General features: G+C 51.6%; 7 protein-coding genes across 7 annotated transcripts; 4 read left to right on the top strand and 3 right to left on the bottom strand.

Annotated features, from left to right (window-relative positions):
- Positions 1-113: 113 nt before the first annotated feature.
- BDZ99DRAFT_573631 (uncharacterized protein) lies at positions 114-2102 on the top strand (the record flags this gene model as incomplete). Its single annotated transcript, XM_033728307.1, has 2 exons — positions 114-676; positions 726-2102. Coding segments are annotated over 2 exons (1633 nt in total), but the record flags the coding sequence as incomplete, so codon positions are not given.
- Positions 2103-3205: 1103 nt separating this feature from the next.
- Positions 3206-6187, top strand: BDZ99DRAFT_573630 (uncharacterized protein; the record flags this gene model as incomplete). The annotated part of the gene is made up of 5 exons (XM_033728306.1): positions 3206-3351; positions 3415-3614; positions 3671-4697; positions 4772-5494; positions 5623-6187. The coding sequence occupies 5 exons, from the start codon at positions 3206-3208 to the stop codon at positions 6029-6031; spliced, it is 2505 nt and encodes an 834-aa protein (XP_033573904.1). The 3' UTR covers positions 6032-6187.
- Positions 6188-7826: 1639 nt separating this feature from the next.
- BDZ99DRAFT_479305 (uncharacterized protein) lies at positions 7827-8693 on the bottom strand (the record flags this gene model as incomplete). Its single annotated transcript, XM_033722229.1, has 1 exon — positions 7827-8693. The coding sequence occupies one exon, from the start codon at positions 8691-8693 to the stop codon at positions 7827-7829; it is 867 nt and encodes a 288-aa protein (XP_033573903.1).
- An 899-nt stretch (positions 8694-9592) lies between these two features.
- Positions 9593-11533, top strand: BDZ99DRAFT_422243 (ubiquinone biosynthesis monooxygenase COQ6). The gene is made up of 4 exons (XM_033716978.1): positions 9593-9821; positions 9882-10025; positions 10086-10929; positions 10987-11533. Exons 1-4 carry the CDS (start codon positions 9665-9667, stop codon positions 11303-11305), a joined length of 1464 nt encoding a protein of 487 aa, XP_033573902.1. The 5' UTR covers positions 9593-9664; the 3' UTR covers positions 11306-11533.
- A 168-nt stretch (positions 11534-11701) lies between these two features.
- Positions 11702-12574, top strand: BDZ99DRAFT_465688 (uncharacterized protein). The gene is made up of 2 exons (XM_033720608.1): positions 11702-12168; positions 12248-12574. The coding sequence occupies exons 1-2, from the start codon at positions 11947-11949 to the stop codon at positions 12440-12442; spliced, it is 417 nt and encodes a 138-aa protein (XP_033573901.1). The 5' UTR covers positions 11702-11946; the 3' UTR covers positions 12443-12574.
- Positions 12575-13348: 774 nt separating this feature from the next.
- BDZ99DRAFT_537888 (uncharacterized protein) lies at positions 13349-15134 on the bottom strand (the record flags this gene model as incomplete). Its single annotated transcript, XM_033726625.1, has 2 exons — positions 14589-15134; positions 13349-14531 (listed from the first exon to the last, which is right to left on the bottom strand). Exons 1-2 carry the CDS (start codon positions 15029-15031, stop codon positions 13349-13351), a joined length of 1626 nt encoding a protein of 541 aa, XP_033573900.1. The 5' UTR covers positions 15032-15134.
- A 61-nt stretch (positions 15135-15195) lies between these two features.
- Positions 15196-16817, bottom strand: BDZ99DRAFT_422236 (NAD dependent epimerase/dehydratase family protein). The gene is made up of 5 exons (XM_033716977.1): positions 16777-16817; positions 16339-16725; positions 16169-16275; positions 15524-16116; positions 15196-15471 (listed from the first exon to the last, which is right to left on the bottom strand). Exons 2-5 carry the CDS (start codon positions 16565-16567, stop codon positions 15357-15359), a joined length of 1044 nt encoding a protein of 347 aa, XP_033573899.1. The 5' UTR covers positions 16568-16725; positions 16777-16817; the 3' UTR covers positions 15196-15356.
- Positions 16818-17133: the final 316 nt, after the last annotated feature.

Raw genomic sequence — 17133 nt, 5'->3', positions numbered from 1 at the left:
GCCCCTAACGTCAAGGACCCCATCGCCGAACGGGCCCTTCAAGCCAAACACGCCCCAATTGCCGGGTCCCTCGCAGGCGTCGCAGTAAAATGCCCCGTCCAACACAACATAACCATGACAGACGAGTCCCGGTCAACGGCTCGATCGTCGCGCAGAGTCGCGAAATCTGTTCCTAAACCTCCCGCGCCGGACTCACACGCACCCACGCCGCTATCCACCAGCACCAACACCACGGCGCCCAGACGCCCGCCCAAGGGCAAAACGCAAAGGACGCTTGAAGAGACGCTGGCGCAGCCCTCCTCCAACACGGTCGCGCAGGTCCTGATCACCACGCGCAACAATGCTCGCAAGCGACCTCAGCCCTCCCTCGACGCGCCGACCGAGCGATCGAAACCGCCTACCAAGGTCTCCCTAATCCAGCCTCATGCGAAACTCCTACAGACTACAAACGGCGTACAGACCGTCCTCCCGCTACGCGACGACGATGTACACTCTGGCCGCTCCACGCCGCAGACCAATGGCGAGGGCAGCCTGCTCGCGGTGCCCTCGACGTCACGCGGTGGGCAGGAGAAGCGCACGCTGAGGTCGCAGGACGGTGGATCGCGTCTGAAGAGCGACCTCAGCATCTACTTCCCCAATTACGACGATATCATTGCGGACGCGCCCAAGCAGCCTGGTACTCCTCTTCGCGTTGCATCTGAACTACGTCACGCTGACACGCGCAGAATTCCTCGAGCCAGACACCCTCATCTACATCGTCGACGAAGCCCTCAAAACACCCAAAACGCGCAATGCTAGCTCGACACCAGCTCTCAGGGCCTCAATCAGCCCGACGAGAGCGCGAAAGAAGTCGGTTACCTCGCTTCCGAATGGTGTCGTCCTCGCGTCCTCGAGTAAACAACCGCCCAACCGCACCTCCACCCTCTACCAAGTCGTCGACTACACCGCCAGCGACCGCCATGCGCCTAAGAAGCCTACCACAGACCCCCTCGCCGATGCACACTTCTTCACTGCCCACCGCCGCGCCGAGCGCAAGGAGAAACAGCTCCGCAACATCGAGAAGGAGCGCGCAATGCACGAGAAAGTCCAGCTCGAAAGGCTCCTCGACGGCCTCCAAGGCCCAGACTGGCTAAAAGTAATGGGCATAACCGGAGTCACCGACGGCGAGCGGAAAGACTGGGAACCAAAGCGCGACTACTTCGTAGCAGAAGTGAAAGCGCTGGTCGATAAATTCCGCATCTGGAAAGAGGAGGAGAAGCGGTTGAAATCTGAGCGCGAAGCCGCCCTTCTCGCGAGAGAAGAAGAGGAGGAAGCGAACAGCAACGAGGACGGTGAAAGCCCGGCTGAAAGCGGGACAGTCCCTAATCCTACGGATGTTGACGCATGGGCTGCGCTTCAGCTCCAAACTGAGGCTGCGGCTACGGCGTCTTCGTCACATCCGCCTCCAAAACGGAATCGAAGACCAGCACATCAGAATTCTTCTATCCTACTACCACCACCACCTCTTGAACCGCCAAAGCCCTTTACGAGCTTTTACGCGAAGCCGCATCTGCGGGAGGCGGCTTTAGGGAAGAGTCGCCACGGGCGGAACGTGACAGCGTTTGGACAGCCGTTGCCGGAACCGCAGGAAGAGGAGTTTGCGCTACCGCCGGAGTATCTGACGGAAGAGGCGTTGAGAGCACATGCGCGGAAGCGGAGGCGGGTGCGTAGGGATAGAGACAGCATAGGTGGAACCGCCAGTACCCCGGTGGGGAAGGGGAAAGAGAAGGCAACAGATGGTAAGGGCGGCGGATAGGGTGGTGGGTGTCTATGTCATCACTCCGGAGTACGGTGTTTGGGATCTAGCTCGGGCTGGCTGATGCCTGGTTTGTTTGAGGGGATATCCCACGGCGTATGGGTGTTTATGTATAGGGTGCGTGGATGGAGCGACACTAGCCTCCTCCTTCCTCCAGGAGGCACAGTGCGTGCGCTGCTCACAGGGGTTTGGATCCGGCGTTTGGGATGGTTGTGCTGTATTATAAGTACTAGCCGGAATACTAAAGACATTGCCCGGCCTAGGCGATATGAAGTAGCTAGCACGTCTTTCGTCGTTTGTTCTCTCGCACCTTTCCCTCATTTCCTTCTCTGTTTCCCATTGTTTCGGTTTGGCGTGTCTTGAAGCATGAAAACTCAAGCGACTGATTTCCAATCCTCGCCCCTCTTGACGCTTCCAAACCAATCCCCCGATCCGCCGCAAGCGTTTTCCCTTCCACTTCTTCGGATCCGGCGGCTCCTTCGCCAGCTGAGAGCCCCCACTGACCCTCCCCCCCCCCACCCCCCTGGTGATACAATTGTGTAAGTCTCCTGCAAAAGTACCTTTCAACACTCCACTGCCACACGCTGACCTTATTGATCATGAGGTAGCATCCTCGAACCCGGAAAATATTATAGACGCCCTTCGGTGAGTACGGTTGTTGTAGCTGGATGAGGGGTACGCGGTACGCAGATTACGCCTGCACGTTGTGAGTTGTGACGAGGCCTGCGGAACTGTGGAAGGTAGTAAGAAGTAGCGTTTAACAGAGTCACTGTCTGTGGGAAAGCGGTGGAGTTTGGAAGGGGTCGGCGTGCGAGATTGATACGGTTCTGTGCTTTTCGTCTTCGAGGATGGGGATGGGGGATGTGATTTGGGGCCTGGGGTTGGGAAGGGAGGTCTAGAGGGTGGGTATTGAGGCCGTTGTTGTGAGGGAAAAACAGAGCTTTAAAGAGAAGAGTCGAGGCGAGGTGGGAGGTTCTGCGGTTTCAGGGCCGCAGACACATGTCTAATGCTCAAAGCTTCTAGGTGGTGAGAGTTGCCGTTTTGTGGAGAGCGTACTTCTGGATAGGAAAGGATGAGTTTGGATATGGGTGAGGGGTGATGAAGCCGCTATGCCTGGTGCTGCTGATGACTTCTCCTTCAGATCATTCCGACCTAATCTATAGCGTTCGGGTAATGGCATGATGCTTTTAGAGCAGTATCGGGATGGTGTTCCCAGGAGGTAAGTCTTGAGAGAACCGTGTGTATATCTTTTGCACTCAGCACACACATTGATGCATGGTGCTGACTAACTTGTGTAACCTCCAAGGCTGCCAGCACACCTCGCCGCAAGCACAGCCTCGAGCCCACAGATGGACGTTCTACTCCATTATTAGCAAATCATCGAAGTAAGCTCACATTCATCTCACCATCATGAGTGAGACCTTCGACTGGAGTTTCCCAGGTCTTGACAAAGCTCACTTCACTGCTCTCGCCAATCTTCTCTCCCTTAGGAATGGCGGGCAAGTCGAAGAGGCTTGGCTGCCCGACGATGTACTGGAAGAGTACTACGACGACGAGTCAGATACAGCTAGCGTTGACACTGCAAATGCTCATTAGATAGCGTATTCCGGGCACGACAGGCTTAAGAAGAAGTTTTTGGACTGTCTCGCCGAATTCGCTGCGAATAGAAAAGGTGGGAGGGCTGTTGTAGCCACAGCCATGAAAGAGTCGGAGGATAGTGTGACTTTATGGATTGCGCGGAATGAGGGGTTTCCGGAGCTAGAGAGACCAGTTTATGATAGGTTGGGCAAGCTGCTGGGGAGGTTGTCCGGTAGCCAGGGTAAGCAATGTATCCAATAACCACTTCGGAGAAGACAGCGATATTTACGTTTGCAGGCTTGGGGGAGGAAGCTGTCAAGAAAGAGCTCTGGAATGAGATGCTTGCATATCATCAAGATCGTATCCAGGGTGACTCTATCCCTAGTTTGAGAGCTGATTTCAAAGCTCTGGGTAACAGTATGTCGATTGGAAACCATACGACCTTGGAGAATGAGCTCTTAGACTTTCGGCAGCTGCTCTTTGACGTCGCAAAGACGGGACAGTCTACAACTGACCAATACAGCAAGATTGCCACATCGGCATACGAATTGCGAATGAGGAAGAGAACCGGGGAAGCACTGTACAGCTCTCCAGGTGCTACTTCAAAAACGAAGAAGCTCTGGATGGACATCTCTCTGCTCGCTAGACTCCGAGTCACGTTTGAGAAGTTCGGAGAGACTGCGCTCGCTTTCCCGAGCTTCAACGAAGTCACCATTATTCTCCTGCCTCGCGACTCGACATCGATCGCATCGCCCAAATGCTCTCTGAACTTGAAGCAGACGTTCGGCATCCTAAACCTCAGCCTAGATGGTGACACCATCGGGAGCGTGCTACTCAACAAATGTAACGTAAAGAAAGCTGGAAAAGAATTCACTATCCGACAAAAGCAGAGACTTAACACACACTGCGAAGTCCAACTGCTCCTTTTTCTGTCCCGCAACGAGCCGTCAATTCATACGATACTACCATACTTTGGATGTAGCAAGTATAGTTGCTTCGCCTGTGCTCGATTACTCAAAGCCCATGGGAAGTTTGCTACGAGGGGCTGCCATGGGCGTCTCTTCAAATCATGGAGTCTGCCTGAGGTAGCCGAACTTCGACCGGGACAAGCAGATCAAATAGGCAAAGCTTTAGTACAGGTACAGAAGGACATCAAAAGGGAACTGAAGTCTGCTATAAAGAGAAATGTGCTTCCAGCCAAAACCTCTGCTATTGGCGGAAGTAGTGTTTTTCCTTCGGCGGCGAAGCACTCACGACGAGAATCGGATGTCGAGCGATGGAGGTTAGAATCCGAGCAAAAACGAGTTGCTGAAGCGTTCAAAAGGTAAGCAAACACACAGGCCCCGTCGAGTTGCCGAGTAGAGAGCAGTCGTGCTTCAAAGCTGACCATAGAGACAGGATGACGCTTGAGGAAACTCAGTCCATTTCCCATATGCCGACAACGACGTCGTTATCAGAAGATACCTGGCTAGGGTATCATCAAGAGCTTGACGAGGAGTTGGGCGAATGTCGGCACTGCGATAGAACGACCTCCCGAAAATGCAGCGTTTGCAACAAAGATTTCTATTGCAGTGAATTATGTGAACAGAAAAGATCCGGATATCATCTCTTCACCTGCGCCAGGCGTCCTCTCACATCCGCCGACTTCCTGTGGAGATTTCTCGTCCGAGACGAGCTCCCCACCGACGCAGACACAGAAGTTTTCGAAGACTTCGGCTTCAGCCATCTCCCATCTTTCGCGGACCGATCCAAACTTCTAGGGCTTTACCAAGGCCTCTATCTCTTAGGAGAGGTGACCGCGGAGGACCTCCACAAATGGCGCACCGAAGGTACCCTCATCGCTAACATCAAGGCCTTCTACTACCGCATCCCTGAAGCCTCCCGCGGCGGCTACTTTCCCTGGTTCTTGAAGCACACCCACATCCTTGAGAGTCCCATATCCGGCAAGGAGGCAGCGGAAAGCATGATCACCACGTTCTTCGACCAAGCGTGTACATACCTGGACCCCGAAGACCAGGGCAAGAAGCCGCAAGAATTGAAACCGGACGCCAAAGCCGCGTGCTACATTATGCTGGCAGAGGTGCTGCACATGGGGCATCCAAACCCCATTGAAGAGAACTAGTATACCTTCGGCTTCTGCACATGCCAAGGCGAATACGAAGAACGGGCGCTTGGAGGGATATATGGACGCCTTCTTATCGGTGATAAGCTCTTCCACGATGTTGGGTTAAACGACAGTAATACAACAGCTACCTTCACGGAATTTTGGCGGGCGTACGAGAGTCAGGCTCCCTCATCAAGCTCATGGATTCCCATGGCTTGAAAGGGCCCTCGTTCCGACATCTCGAGTCTTTTCTCTCAGTCCCACCGTCCGGACCGCATAAGTCGGTGTGGGGCTTGAAACAATTCCTCGCCATCAGTCAACCTACCGAATATCCGCCTGACGCATCTATCCGATTTGATTACGGATTCAAGAATTGTCGGAACTTCGAGGAGACGTGTACGTTGATGGAGATATACAAGCAGTTGCTGCAGCAGGCAGATCCGCTGGATTTGCATGAAGCATGCCTAGCTGGTAAGCTATTTGAGTTTGCGGAGAAATTTCATAAGATCAAGGAGGAATGGAGGAGATTGATGGAGACCATGTACCCGCTTTAGGAAGAGATCGACGGACGAGGGTCGGATGGACCTAGGACGGGAGGATGTTGGTGATGATATTGCGGTCCCACGACGGGATGAGAATAAGTCCCTAATCCCCCAAATACACGCGGCGCTCCCTAGCTGCCTCCTTTCGAAGGGGATGGTTCTCAAAACTTCATGAGTTCCTGTTTCCACAAGTCCAATGCTTTCTGATTCTTAAGGTGTTAAAAATACCCCCTTACAATCCTGGATGTAAATGAGTGCAGCTTCCTATCATCATCTTCACCCTTCTGCGATTCTCGTCCGAACGTGCGGCCGAGACACAGTCTACAAAACACACTCTTCCACCACACCCAGATCAAAAACTGCAATCATGGAAGAGTTTCTCATATTCAAGCCATACCTACAAGATTGAAGCGGGCCCCAACCATCGCCGCGCCCTGGCCCCTGCCAGAACCGACAGCTATATGCAGGGTCACATTGAAACATCACAGAGAGTAGATACTGAGATCGAAAAGAAAACTAGCGCCTACCTTGGAGCGGGCCCCAACCATCGCCACATACTCCGGTCCGTGCCAGCCGATAGCTATATGCAGGGTCCCATCTACGAGGGTGAAGGGGTGGAGCGTGAGAGGGATGGAAGAAGGGAAGGGTTAGGGGAGAAAGGGTATGAGGGAAGGGTTAGGGAGAGAGAAGGGGTAGGGAAGGGAAAGGGTAGGGAAAAGGTGGATGGAAGGTGGATAAGTAATTGAGAAGGGTTAAGTGGGTGCGGTGATGTGGTGGTGGTGGTGGTGGTGGTGGATTGGTTTTAGTGTGATATGTTGAGAAGTTGCTGTGGAAGGAGGAAAAGGGAGTTTAAACACCTCTACCGACTGCGGGAAGCGGGGAACACTGAGGGTGAATATGGGAGGGTAGGCGTGCGGGGCGTTATTGAATGCCATGGGTAAGCGTGGTGGTGGGGGCAGTAGAAGATGTCGGTCGCGGTGAGTGGTGAATGCGAGGAAATTGGCTCAATACGCGTCATCAAGGCAGAGATTGTAGAAAAAGTTGGATTTAAGTGCTCGTGCTCGCTATCGAGAAGACTTCATACCCTTCCACACGCGAACCCTCCCATTGCCCGCTATCTCCATCCTGAAGAAAGAAGAATGCAGAAAAAAGATGAAGTCCGATTCTTCGTTGAGACTGTTATGCGGTTATGCCCAGGGATGCTTCCGTTTGCTTTCCACCCACGACCATCGCTCACACGACGGAATCCATCTCATTCTACTCGGATCTAAGCGCCCTCTGCCCAAGGTACTCATCGGCGACGGCACAGGTCCGACTTTTTACTCCAACAGCCCCCTAGAATAGGCGATATCTGAGGCCATCTGCCAACTTCAGTTCTCATCCCACGAGCTCGTGGAGCCTAATTGTTGCTATCCTGCGAGCAACGTTTCGCTGGCCGAAGGCCATGAGCTTGAATGTGTTCGAGGTATTGGGTCGATTTTGACAACGTTCAGACGGTTCCGTTGATCGTTATTGTATTCTCATCGGGTTTCCGTGCCGGGAATTCGATCATGCCGCGCATTCTGTCTCGAAAGGAGGACTGCATCACGGACACGAGGTGGTCGATACCCATGGAAGCAAAGCGGTAGACAGGGCCAATAAAATCACGGCCTGGTCGGACAGGGTTTTTCCACCACATCGAAGATCTTTCCAAGCTCCAGCGAGCGGCAAAACGCGAAACAGCGTGCGAGGGTTGAATCGTGTGACAAACGTTACCCATATAGGTTTCGAGAGGCACAGAAAGTGAGGTAGTGACATGTGGCCACTATCAACCCGCATTTGATGTAGACCCGTTGCTATTGTTGGTATGATTGGCCAGGTTGCTCAGGGTACTCCTGATGCTTTCAATCCTGCTGGTCTGGCTGTTTCGGCGGCTCTGGTTGGTGGGCATCGTCTCGCCACTCCTCCGCTCTAACTCGTCACTGTACTTCGGACACAGCTCATACGGACGGTCCTGATACTCCTTCTTCTTCCAGAAATCACTAGGCCCATCGTGTCGAATCGAGTCAGAGCTCTCTGGGTCAAAGCGGAGACCACCAGCCATTCCGTGCTCCTCGAAGCTGCCTGGGGGAGTTTGATCTTGAGTTTCTTTTCTAAACCCTAGCTTCTTCAGTGCATCGTATAAAAAGTTGGTGATGGCGATTGTATATCGGCGTGGGGCGTCTACTGCGGGTTTGGAAGCTGTTTGAGCCAAATCTGGCATAGATTTTGCCCGCACATGCCTCGGGAGATTATCCGTAAAAAGAGCATCTTGCTCACACACTGCAAGTGGGTCTCCGTTGCCCAAGGGCTCTGACCTCCCCCTCTCGAAGTCCTCTTCCATCTTAGCCTTTCCCTTTCCCTTGTCTATCCTGGGGCCGAGGACCCACACGCTTGCTCGACGACGGAAGGAAGTCTTTCGCCGTTTCGGGCTCGGCGCCTCTAACCACAATGGATCGTTCTGCGGGGTGTGTAGCGATTGAACTGTACTAGGTCGATGCGCTCGCTGCGAATCGAAGCCATTCCGTAGAGGCAGTCTGGCGATCGCAGAATTGCGTTTGACGATTACAGAGTGAGCAGGAGAGTTTGCTGGAGGTACATCTGCGTCAAACAGGTCGTCCACAATCCGTTGTCGTTTTGCATAATACACAGCCATGTTGCGAGAGAGACCTTATGCGATAGTACAGTACGAAATAGAAGAAGTGGCAAAGATCTCTGCGGACGATTCGAGAACACAGGAAAAGGGATCCATGGGGTGGGAAGCAATGCTTTTGAGTAGGGAAACACAGGAGGCTGGGACCGGCGCCAATTTGGACACTACTACGTCGGAATTGGAGGCCGACGAAACACGATACCGTGGGTAGTAGGTGTGCCAATTACGACACTTGCCTTTAGGGAGGCTTTAGGAGGTAGATCAGCAGTATGTCGAATCGAAGTTCATGTTTTATTTAGCTGCCAATGCCACGAAAAATAGTTTTTAGAAATCCATCACACGGAAGCAGGTTCAGGTTGCACCTCTTTACATGACATCTGATTCGCTCTCCTGCTATGCTGAGCCTTGGAAGTACTCAAGGAGCATTCCGAAACTGCATACTCTGACGCGAGAAAGTTTGAGTTGTGGATACGCCAAGTTGAGATTTTCTGGGTCGATGATGGGGTCGAGGGGTTCGGACCGAGCCATTGAACCAAACATGCATAGAACTTAGGAACTATTGGGTCTTTCCGAGTAGATTTGAAGTAGCTATGCGAACCATTCGTCTTAAAGTATTAGGTCTCTTTGGAGACAGTTATTTGAGGACCCATTTCGGCGTCTTCTTCGGCGGTTTACTGGGAATCCAGACGTTGTCTCCGTGGGGAATTTCATGGTAGACAGCTTCTAGAAGGGCTCTAAGAGAGTTCTAGTGTGATAAATGAGGTCTGCGTCGTTTCCTAGCTCGAAGAAGATGATCATGTAGATGTGGTGCTGAAGGAGAGATGGGATAAAGTCGAGGTATACGGCATACTAGAGAGATGGTTGTAGCAGCTCGCGGTCCAAGCTTCTTCTTCAATGACACCACCAAAACCATCAACCCTCTTGTACGTCAACTTACCTCTTCCACTAATGAACTCTATTCAATTAGGCTTGTAATGCCACCTCGAATACCGATCCGGTCATACGTGCCTCGCCGTGTATTGAGAGCCGTCCACGCACGCAGTTTTGCGTCTACAGCGGCGAACCCAGAGCTTTACGATGTAGTTTGTGTAGGTGGAGGCCCGGCCGGATTGAGTTTGCTCACGGCATTGCGTATGTGGTATTGGGAATGGAAGGTCTTTTACATCATGAGCTAGTCCTAATAGCTTTCAGGCGCCTCAAAAACGACATCAAACCTCAAAGTTGCCCTGATTGAAGGACAGGACTTGCAGAAGAACCAGCTTAAGAACGCTTCGCCTGATGTATTCTCGAACCGGTGTAGTTCCCTAACCCCAGCATCTGTAAAGAACTTGCAAGGTACAAGAACTTCCCCAGTAGAGAGTTGTTCCTCGACGCTGATGCTGATTTCTGGGATAGATATCGGAGCATGGTCCCATGTCGACTTGTCACGCGTCCAGCCGTACCAGGAGATGCAAGTATGGGACGGCGTGAGCGACTCTAGAATCTCCTTTGACTGGGACTCCGCACGAACTCCCTGGAAACCACGAAACCCTTCCCAACCTACCACGATTGCCTACATGATAGAAAACCTCAACACAACCACCACACTGCTCTCTCGACTATCAGAACTCGGCGGTGTAACCACACATTCCCCCGCGCGTGTCGAGTCGATTGAGCTTGGACAAGAGACGCCTGATCTAGACTTGCGGTCATGGCCGGCGTTGACATTGAGCAATGGCAAGACGCTGGCAGCACGGCTGCTGGTAGGAGCTGATGGAGCGAATAGCCCTGTCAGAACATTTGCGGGAATACCAAGTCGTGGTTTTGATTACAACCGACATGGTGTAGTCGCATCGTTGAAGCTCGAAGGCCTAGGCTGGGGCGGAAAGGACCATAAGATTGCGTACCAACGCTTTCTACCCACTGGCCCGGTTGCTATGCTCCCTCTTCCGGGCAACATGGCTACGCTTGTGTGGTCGACAACGCCAGAACGAGCTGCGAAATTGAAGTCGTTATCTTCGGTAGACTTCATAGCCATGGTGAACGCGGCGTTTAGACTTTCGACCGTCGATTTGGATTATCTACATACGCTACAGGAAGGTCAGCAGGAAGAGGTTGCGTGGCGAGAGCAACACACGCCTGTCAACGAAGGAAATGTCCCGATGAAGGTCTTGAACGTTCAGGAGGGCAGCGTGGCTAGTTTCCCTCTGAAGATGAGGCATGCTGACACTTATACCGGAGAGAGGGTGGCACTGGTCGGGTAAGCTCCTTCTATACATACCGCCAATACAATCCAGAGCTAACGCATCAGTTACAGAGACGCTGCCCATACCATCCACCCTCTCGCTGGCCAAGGCCTTAACCAAGGTCAAGGCGATGCCGCAGCCCTTGTACGCACAATCGAGACCGCAGTCCTGCACGGCCAGGATATAGGATCTGTTCTCTCACTCGAGCCGTATAACAGTGAGCGTTACGCAGAGAACAATGCTCTGCTTGGGGTGTGCGATAAGCTACACAGGCTGTATAGCGTGGAATCTGGCCCTCTCGTCCCATTGAGGAGTGTTGGGCTTTCAGCAGTCAACATGATGGGACCACTGAAAGGATTCTTCATGCAGAAGGCTGCGGGGATAAGGTAGCCGTGCATACGCCCCTCCCAGCAAGAGCCCATTGGCATCCATTCCCGGTTTAAGTACGTTGGCGAACTCGGGAACTCAGGCTCAAGCATAGATATGTAAACATAGACACATGTATAAATACGGAAAGAAAGATCTTCCAATTGCCATGCACGCTTCTTCTCTTCAATCTGCAGACTCCTTGCTTCCGTACTGCCATATCTAGACTCTCAGAATCCATTTATACGTTAGCGATAATATCTCCTCAGATCAGGGCATTCCCTGTTTCACTAATTGCTTCGATAAGACCTGACTCATCTGGCCTGTATCCGGGACGCTAAAACGCCACTCACCTGACTTCGTGCCTACGCGTCACCTATCATCGCTCAGAGACCTGCAGGATGGCGCGTCGCTGCCCCTCACAACTCCGCTAAAGTAGTTCAGCTGAACTATCGTCTCGCGCCTCAGAAAAAGCAAGGAAACGAAGGCCTTTGTCGAGCTTCGTCGGCCGATGCCTTGATCTCTATAAAAAGGCAAAGAAGGCAACCTCAGCCTTCCTTAAACCACCACCGCCCTGCTCCGCCTCACTCCTCCATCCTTGCCTTCTCTCCTCTCTCTGAAGAACCCTCTACCTTGTCCATAGCAGAAGAAACAACTCAGCAGATATGGCCGACGCCCCAGCTGCAACTCCCGCTGCGTCCAAAACCTATAAAGGTAGCTGCCACTGCGGGCTCATCGCCTTCACGGCCACCTTCTCTCCACCTCTCGACGATCCCGCGCAAGCGGCTATCAACTGCAACTGCTCGATTTGCACGCGAAATGCGTACCTGCTTGCTGTGTGTCCGAGCAGCTCGGTTGAGTTTAGTAGCGGGGAGGATAAGATGAAGGCATGTACCCTCGCTATCCGGAAGCGTGGATCTGAAGGGTAGTGGAAACGGTCAGACTAACGTCGGTGGGGTGTTGCAGGAGTACAAGTTCGGCAGCGGGAAGTTCCCGCATTACTTCTGCCCGACGTGTGGGACGAGCTTGATGTGTGCGACTGGGGACATGAAGGCTATTAATGTGAGTGATTGCCCAGGTGTTGTTGATGATGATGATGATGATGATGATGATGATGATGATGATGATGATGATAGGAGGGGGAGGCTAATGGGGTCTTAGGCGCGGGCGTTAGAGGATGTGGATTTGAAGAGCTTGACGTTGAAGGAGATGGATGGGAAGAGTGTTTAAACACAACCCGGGGCGTTTGAGGGTGAACTGGAGGTTTGTAAAGAGGAGCAAGGCTGTAATTATACGAGCATGGAAACACGTGGTGGAGCTTAACTCATATATATTCCAGTCTTCTATGTCTGAATTGTCCCCCGGCCTGACACCCGTGTTGTTTTTCTCGGGCACTCTCTCCCCCGTGTGTTGTCTATGCCTTCCCAAATGTACACTGGCAATTGCCACTGCCCTGCCGTCGTCTTTCGCGCATGCCCTTACCCATCCCTCAGCCCGCCCATCATCTCAACTTGTGACTGATCTTTTTGTGTTCTTAATGGGTAATATGACCGTGCATACCTCAATCAAGCAATTTCCTCTCGACCATTAAAATTGGGGCATTAGATACGTTACCAAACTTTGGTGAAGGAATGTAGATTTCTTAGAAAGGTATTGATGTATCATGTTTGCGCAGTTTGTGGGACAAGTTTAATTCCGTATTCGGTGGAAGAAGGGGGTCAAAGTGAGTGAGGGCATGGAGGAGATAGCGAGTCTAATAAAAACAGGTGAGGATATTGGAGGAGTTCAATTCAAAGGTTTTAAATTTGAAGTAAGTTTATGGGATGACTTTGCAAGAGGAAAGTGACTAATTAGTGATCAAGGCCCTGTGGAAGGATGGCTAGATTATGAGTATTCCCAGGCCGACGCTCCCGTAGACTCCAATCAGAAATCGACCACCAATACTCGTCGTCGGCACTATAGGTGGTCGTATCCTCAGGCGGCATCTCATGAACATATAAGCCAGACGTATCCTCATCCCACCCCACACAACGTATATCCTTTTCGTGTACTCGTTTCCCCTCTCCCTTATACGAACACACGACCTTGCCTAGGCATCGGCACATAATCTTCCCGAAACCTCGTCCCCCCACCTTGCCTCCTCCCACACTCCCCCGTCGTAAACGTCCAAATCTTTTCCCAGCTCTCATTTTCATTCGTCATAGTTCCCAGCTGTATCAGATATCTAAACATTTTTCTAGCATCCGGTAGGTTCAGGCGCGGCTCCGCGAGTGCTGCAACAAGCGGGCACTTCTCTGGATGCTCGCTCCTAGCCACACACTCTAGGTTCCGCATCTGCCACTCCGGGTCCTCGAGGTCAAAATGCATCGTCAGCTCCCGCAGCTGTTCAAAATCGGCGAGCTCCTCGATCGAGTCTCCAGGCCAGCCGGTAGGGCCACGGATGAAGTCGAGTTCGAGCGTGTGCAGAAATGGCGCATATTCCCGGATTTGTGCTAGTTGATGAACGAGGTAGGGGCGTGTTCGATTGGGACAGTCGCGCTCGAATTCGTGGATGCTGAGTTTACGAAGCGTGGTGCCGTGGCGCTCTAGAATTGGAACTATATCGAGGTGTTTGCCCATGCCTGATATGCTGAGCTCGCGCAGGGGACGCAGAGAGGTTATGAAGGCAGTGTAGTTTGCGCGGAGTTGAGTTGCTTCGTCGTCGAATTTGCAGAAGGTGGTTTCGTTGCCCCGGAAGCTCCATTTGGGGCGGAGGGTTAGGGACTCAAGGCTCTGGAGTAGCTCCTCGCCTTTAAATACGTCCAAGAATGAATTTGGGGGCAGGTCGATATCCAGAGTTCGCAACTTGGTCCAGTCTATATGCTTTTTCCAGCTCGCTACCGATTCTTTCTTGTTACCGCATATGTCGTCCCAGCGATAGTCCGATAGTTCCAGGTAATCCAAAGAGGGGAAGGTGTCGTACCATCGAAAGTTGGAGGACCAGGGATTGGACAACTCAACCAGGCACCCGCCTTGAGCGAAAGAGAGCGACAGCGACTCAACTTTTGGGAAGGTAGTGAGGATATCATAGGCTTGGTCCACTACAAATAGCTCGTCGTTACCATCGTAAGAGGCGCCTACTTGCAGAGTGCTTTGGCATCCCTCGAAGGGGCGCACCGTCCGGTCAATGGTCTGCGTTTTAACGTTCGATTTGTGCTCTTTAGCCCATGACGTGAGGTCGTCGATGATGGGCCAGTTCCACGAAGACCAACTATTGCATCATTGGTATTAGTCTTTCCTAACGAAACAATTTCATAGGTGATCATACCTGACAGTCTCTAAGTTCGGTAAAAGAACCATGATATCTTGCAGAGGCGTCAGGTATGCCTGAGGCGAGCCTGACAAGGGAAAAGCGACTTGAATGTGTCTTATGCGTGCGTTTATTTCCATGGCCTCCTCTCTTGCAATGCAGCTTGCGAGTTCGAGTGCACCGTAGTCATGGGGGAACACACCGAAGGGGTAGATGATTGTGTCGTTCATTTGCTGGAGCCATTCAATGCAATTTATGGATGGTGAGAACGGGGCCAGTATGAGCGAACCTGGCAAAGTCAAAGGGGTGGTTGAGGATGGGTTGGAAGAGTATGCTCTGAAGGGGTTGTAGGTTTGTCTCCTGCGGATGTAACTATGCAAAGGATTTGGGATTAAGGTTATGTATAGTAGAATAGAGGCAAGCCCGAGGAACAATCGCTTCCGCGTTAACCCAGGAGGCATTGTATCTTGAAGGTAAAGAAGTAAAGATAGTAAGCACTAGGAAAAGCGAGTTTGATGATGAAGGACGCATATAATATCTGTGAGATGAGACGCCTATTTCAGGTATCTGCAGTTGGAAAATGTTGGGTTTCAACTCAAAGTCTCGCAATAATAGAAGAGTATGTATGTGATTATTATTCAAGAGACGTGGTACTCAGCAGGTATAATACTGCTGCCTTGATTGCCGAGCGAAGGACCTCTTAGGCTGGGGGCCTGAACAGGTGGCCTGAAATGGTAACTCTAATCTTGACAAAACAGCATGCTAGGTGTGAAATGCAGAACTAATCTACTGTTGGATCAACACGGCGACGAAATCGTCGCGGAAGTTCTTCTGGAAATCCTCTTCAGTCTTTTGAGGTTTCCAGCCCAGCTCCCTGATTTTATGGGCTCTGCTCCGCGAACTAGCAAACGGCCCGTTAGCAATTGGAAACTTCGAGGTAAATAGAAGCTTACTTGGAAGCATATGCCAGCTCAACAAACGGAGCACTCGATCCATATCCTACCTGAACACCCTCTTCCAAGGTAATCGGCTTAAGCTCATTAGTTTTGAGGACCCCCAGGTCCTTTCCAGCATCCGCAATTCCTTGCATAAGATCTCTCCAAGCATAACGCCCCGTCTCTGAGAAATACATCCCCTCTTTGCCTGACGGAATCCTATCTCCATCCAAGATCTTCGCAAGCAAGAACTCAAACATCGTCGACAGGTCGGCAATGTGGATATAATCCCATACCGCCTTCCCATCGCCAAGCAGCAACGCTTGACCGGCTTTGATAGCCGCACGTGTCAAGACTGGTATTTGAATGGAAGTCTTGCGGAAGAAGCCAGTCCCGATTCCGTAGATCGTTGGTGATTGGATTATGTACGTTTTGACGCCGAGTTCGAGGCCTAGTTGAGGGATCACGATATTGGTGGTTCGTTGCGCGTACTCTTCTGCTGCGTTGCGCTCCTCTAGATAGCTGTAGATGTCGTCCTTGTCGGAGAAGACGCGGTCTTCGTGGTATGTACCGGTTATGGGGCGGTCGGCAATGTTGGAAGTTCCAGTTTCCTATGGAAACTTAGTTAATCTAATTAATGCGAGGGATGTGGATATTGCCAACCTGAATGAAATGCAGCTGCTTTCCAGTCTGCTTGCTTCGGTCACCGAGACCGCGAAGAAGGGCCTTCGCGGCTTCGGTTTGAAATGCGAAGGCAGAATTGATGATGACTAGAGGGAAAGTATTAGCAACATCTGGTCTAAAGGTGCAGAAAAGCATAGAAATCAACCCACCATCGTATTCTCTTGCAATCTTGCGAAGCAGGCCCAAATCCTCAATGCCCTGGATAATCTCGGGCTGAATACCCTTGCTTTTTAGTACCGAGGCATTATTTTCGCCGCGAACCACTCCCGCAAGCTTAATATTCTTGAGAGATGCAAATTGGGTTTCGAGTAAGGTGCTCAGCACAGATCCCCCGATAAATCCTGTCACACCAGTGATAAGAACCTTGGTAGACGCCATGTTAATTTGTGAGAGATTGATCTTGGAGAAGTAATGTTGAGCAATTGAGAAGGCCGAGAATGCTGCTACACAACTGAATCGACGAACTGTGATGCGATGATGCTAAGCAACGAACTCCACCTTCTTATACCGTATCTTCCGAGCTTGAGGCTATCAATGAGCTTAGTTTTTGTAACACGTTAGAAATGCGAGGTGCGCTTAACTAGTATTTGACATTATTCAGCGCCGCATTTCTAAGCATTCATTGATCTGCGCCATTGAACCAATCAATGAAGTTAGAAATGAACTCTGCTGCAGAGAAATCGTTTCATGACGTGACTAAACCCACATACCTGTTCGTTTGATCCACTCGGATAGGAAGTAAAAATCCAAGCTTTCCGTCTAGCCGAACGTTCCGTATTCGGTACAGTCGGCGTTCGGCGTGGTCGGGCTTGCCAAGACCAATTGTGCCTCATTGGGATTATAGCTCTTTCACCTGCTCTCGGCACTTGCTCATCACAGCTCCTAAGAGGCTGGTGAGGGAAGTAATTGAATCTGAAGAACGGTGTAAAGTCCGGCCGGTTGTC

The sequence above is a fragment of the Mytilinidion resinicola genome (assembly GCF_010093595.1).
Source record: "Mytilinidion resinicola strain CBS 304.34 unplaced genomic scaffold BDZ99scaffold_15, whole genome shotgun sequence".
NCBI classification, from domain to species: domain Eukaryota; kingdom Fungi; phylum Ascomycota; class Dothideomycetes; order Mytilinidiales; family Mytilinidiaceae; genus Mytilinidion; species Mytilinidion resinicola.
This window is presented reverse-complemented; position numbering and strand designations above follow the sequence as displayed.

Coding starts and splice junctions, on each gene's coding strand:
- BDZ99DRAFT_465688 (XM_033720608.1), top strand. CDS start 11,947: ATGGCCGACGCCCCAGCTGCAACTCCCGCTGCGTCCAAAACCTATAAA. Junction 12,169..12,247: donor GCGGGGAGGATAAGATGAAG/GCATGTACCCTC, acceptor GGGGTGTTGCAG/GAGTACAAGTTCGGCAGCGG.
- BDZ99DRAFT_422243 (XM_033716978.1), top strand. CDS start 9,665: ATGCCACCTCGAATACCGATCCGGTCATACGTGCCTCGCCGTGTATTG. Junction 9,822..9,881: donor GAGTTTGCTCACGGCATTGC/GTATGTGGTATT, acceptor AATAGCTTTCAG/GCGCCTCAAAAACGACATCA. Junction 10,026..10,085: donor ATCTGTAAAGAACTTGCAAG/GTACAAGAACTT, acceptor TTTCTGGGATAG/ATATCGGAGCATGGTCCCAT.
- BDZ99DRAFT_422236 (XM_033716977.1), bottom strand. CDS start 16,567: ATGGCGTCTACCAAGGTTCTTATCACTGGTGTGACAGGATTTATCGGG. Junction 16,117..16,168: donor AGCAGCTGCATTTCATTCAG/GTTGGCAATATC, acceptor AAGTTTCCATAG/GAAACTGGAACTTCCAACAT. Junction 15,472..15,523: donor GAGCTGGCATATGCTTCCAA/GTAAGCTTCTAT, acceptor GCCGTTTGCTAG/TTCGCGGAGCAGAGCCCATA.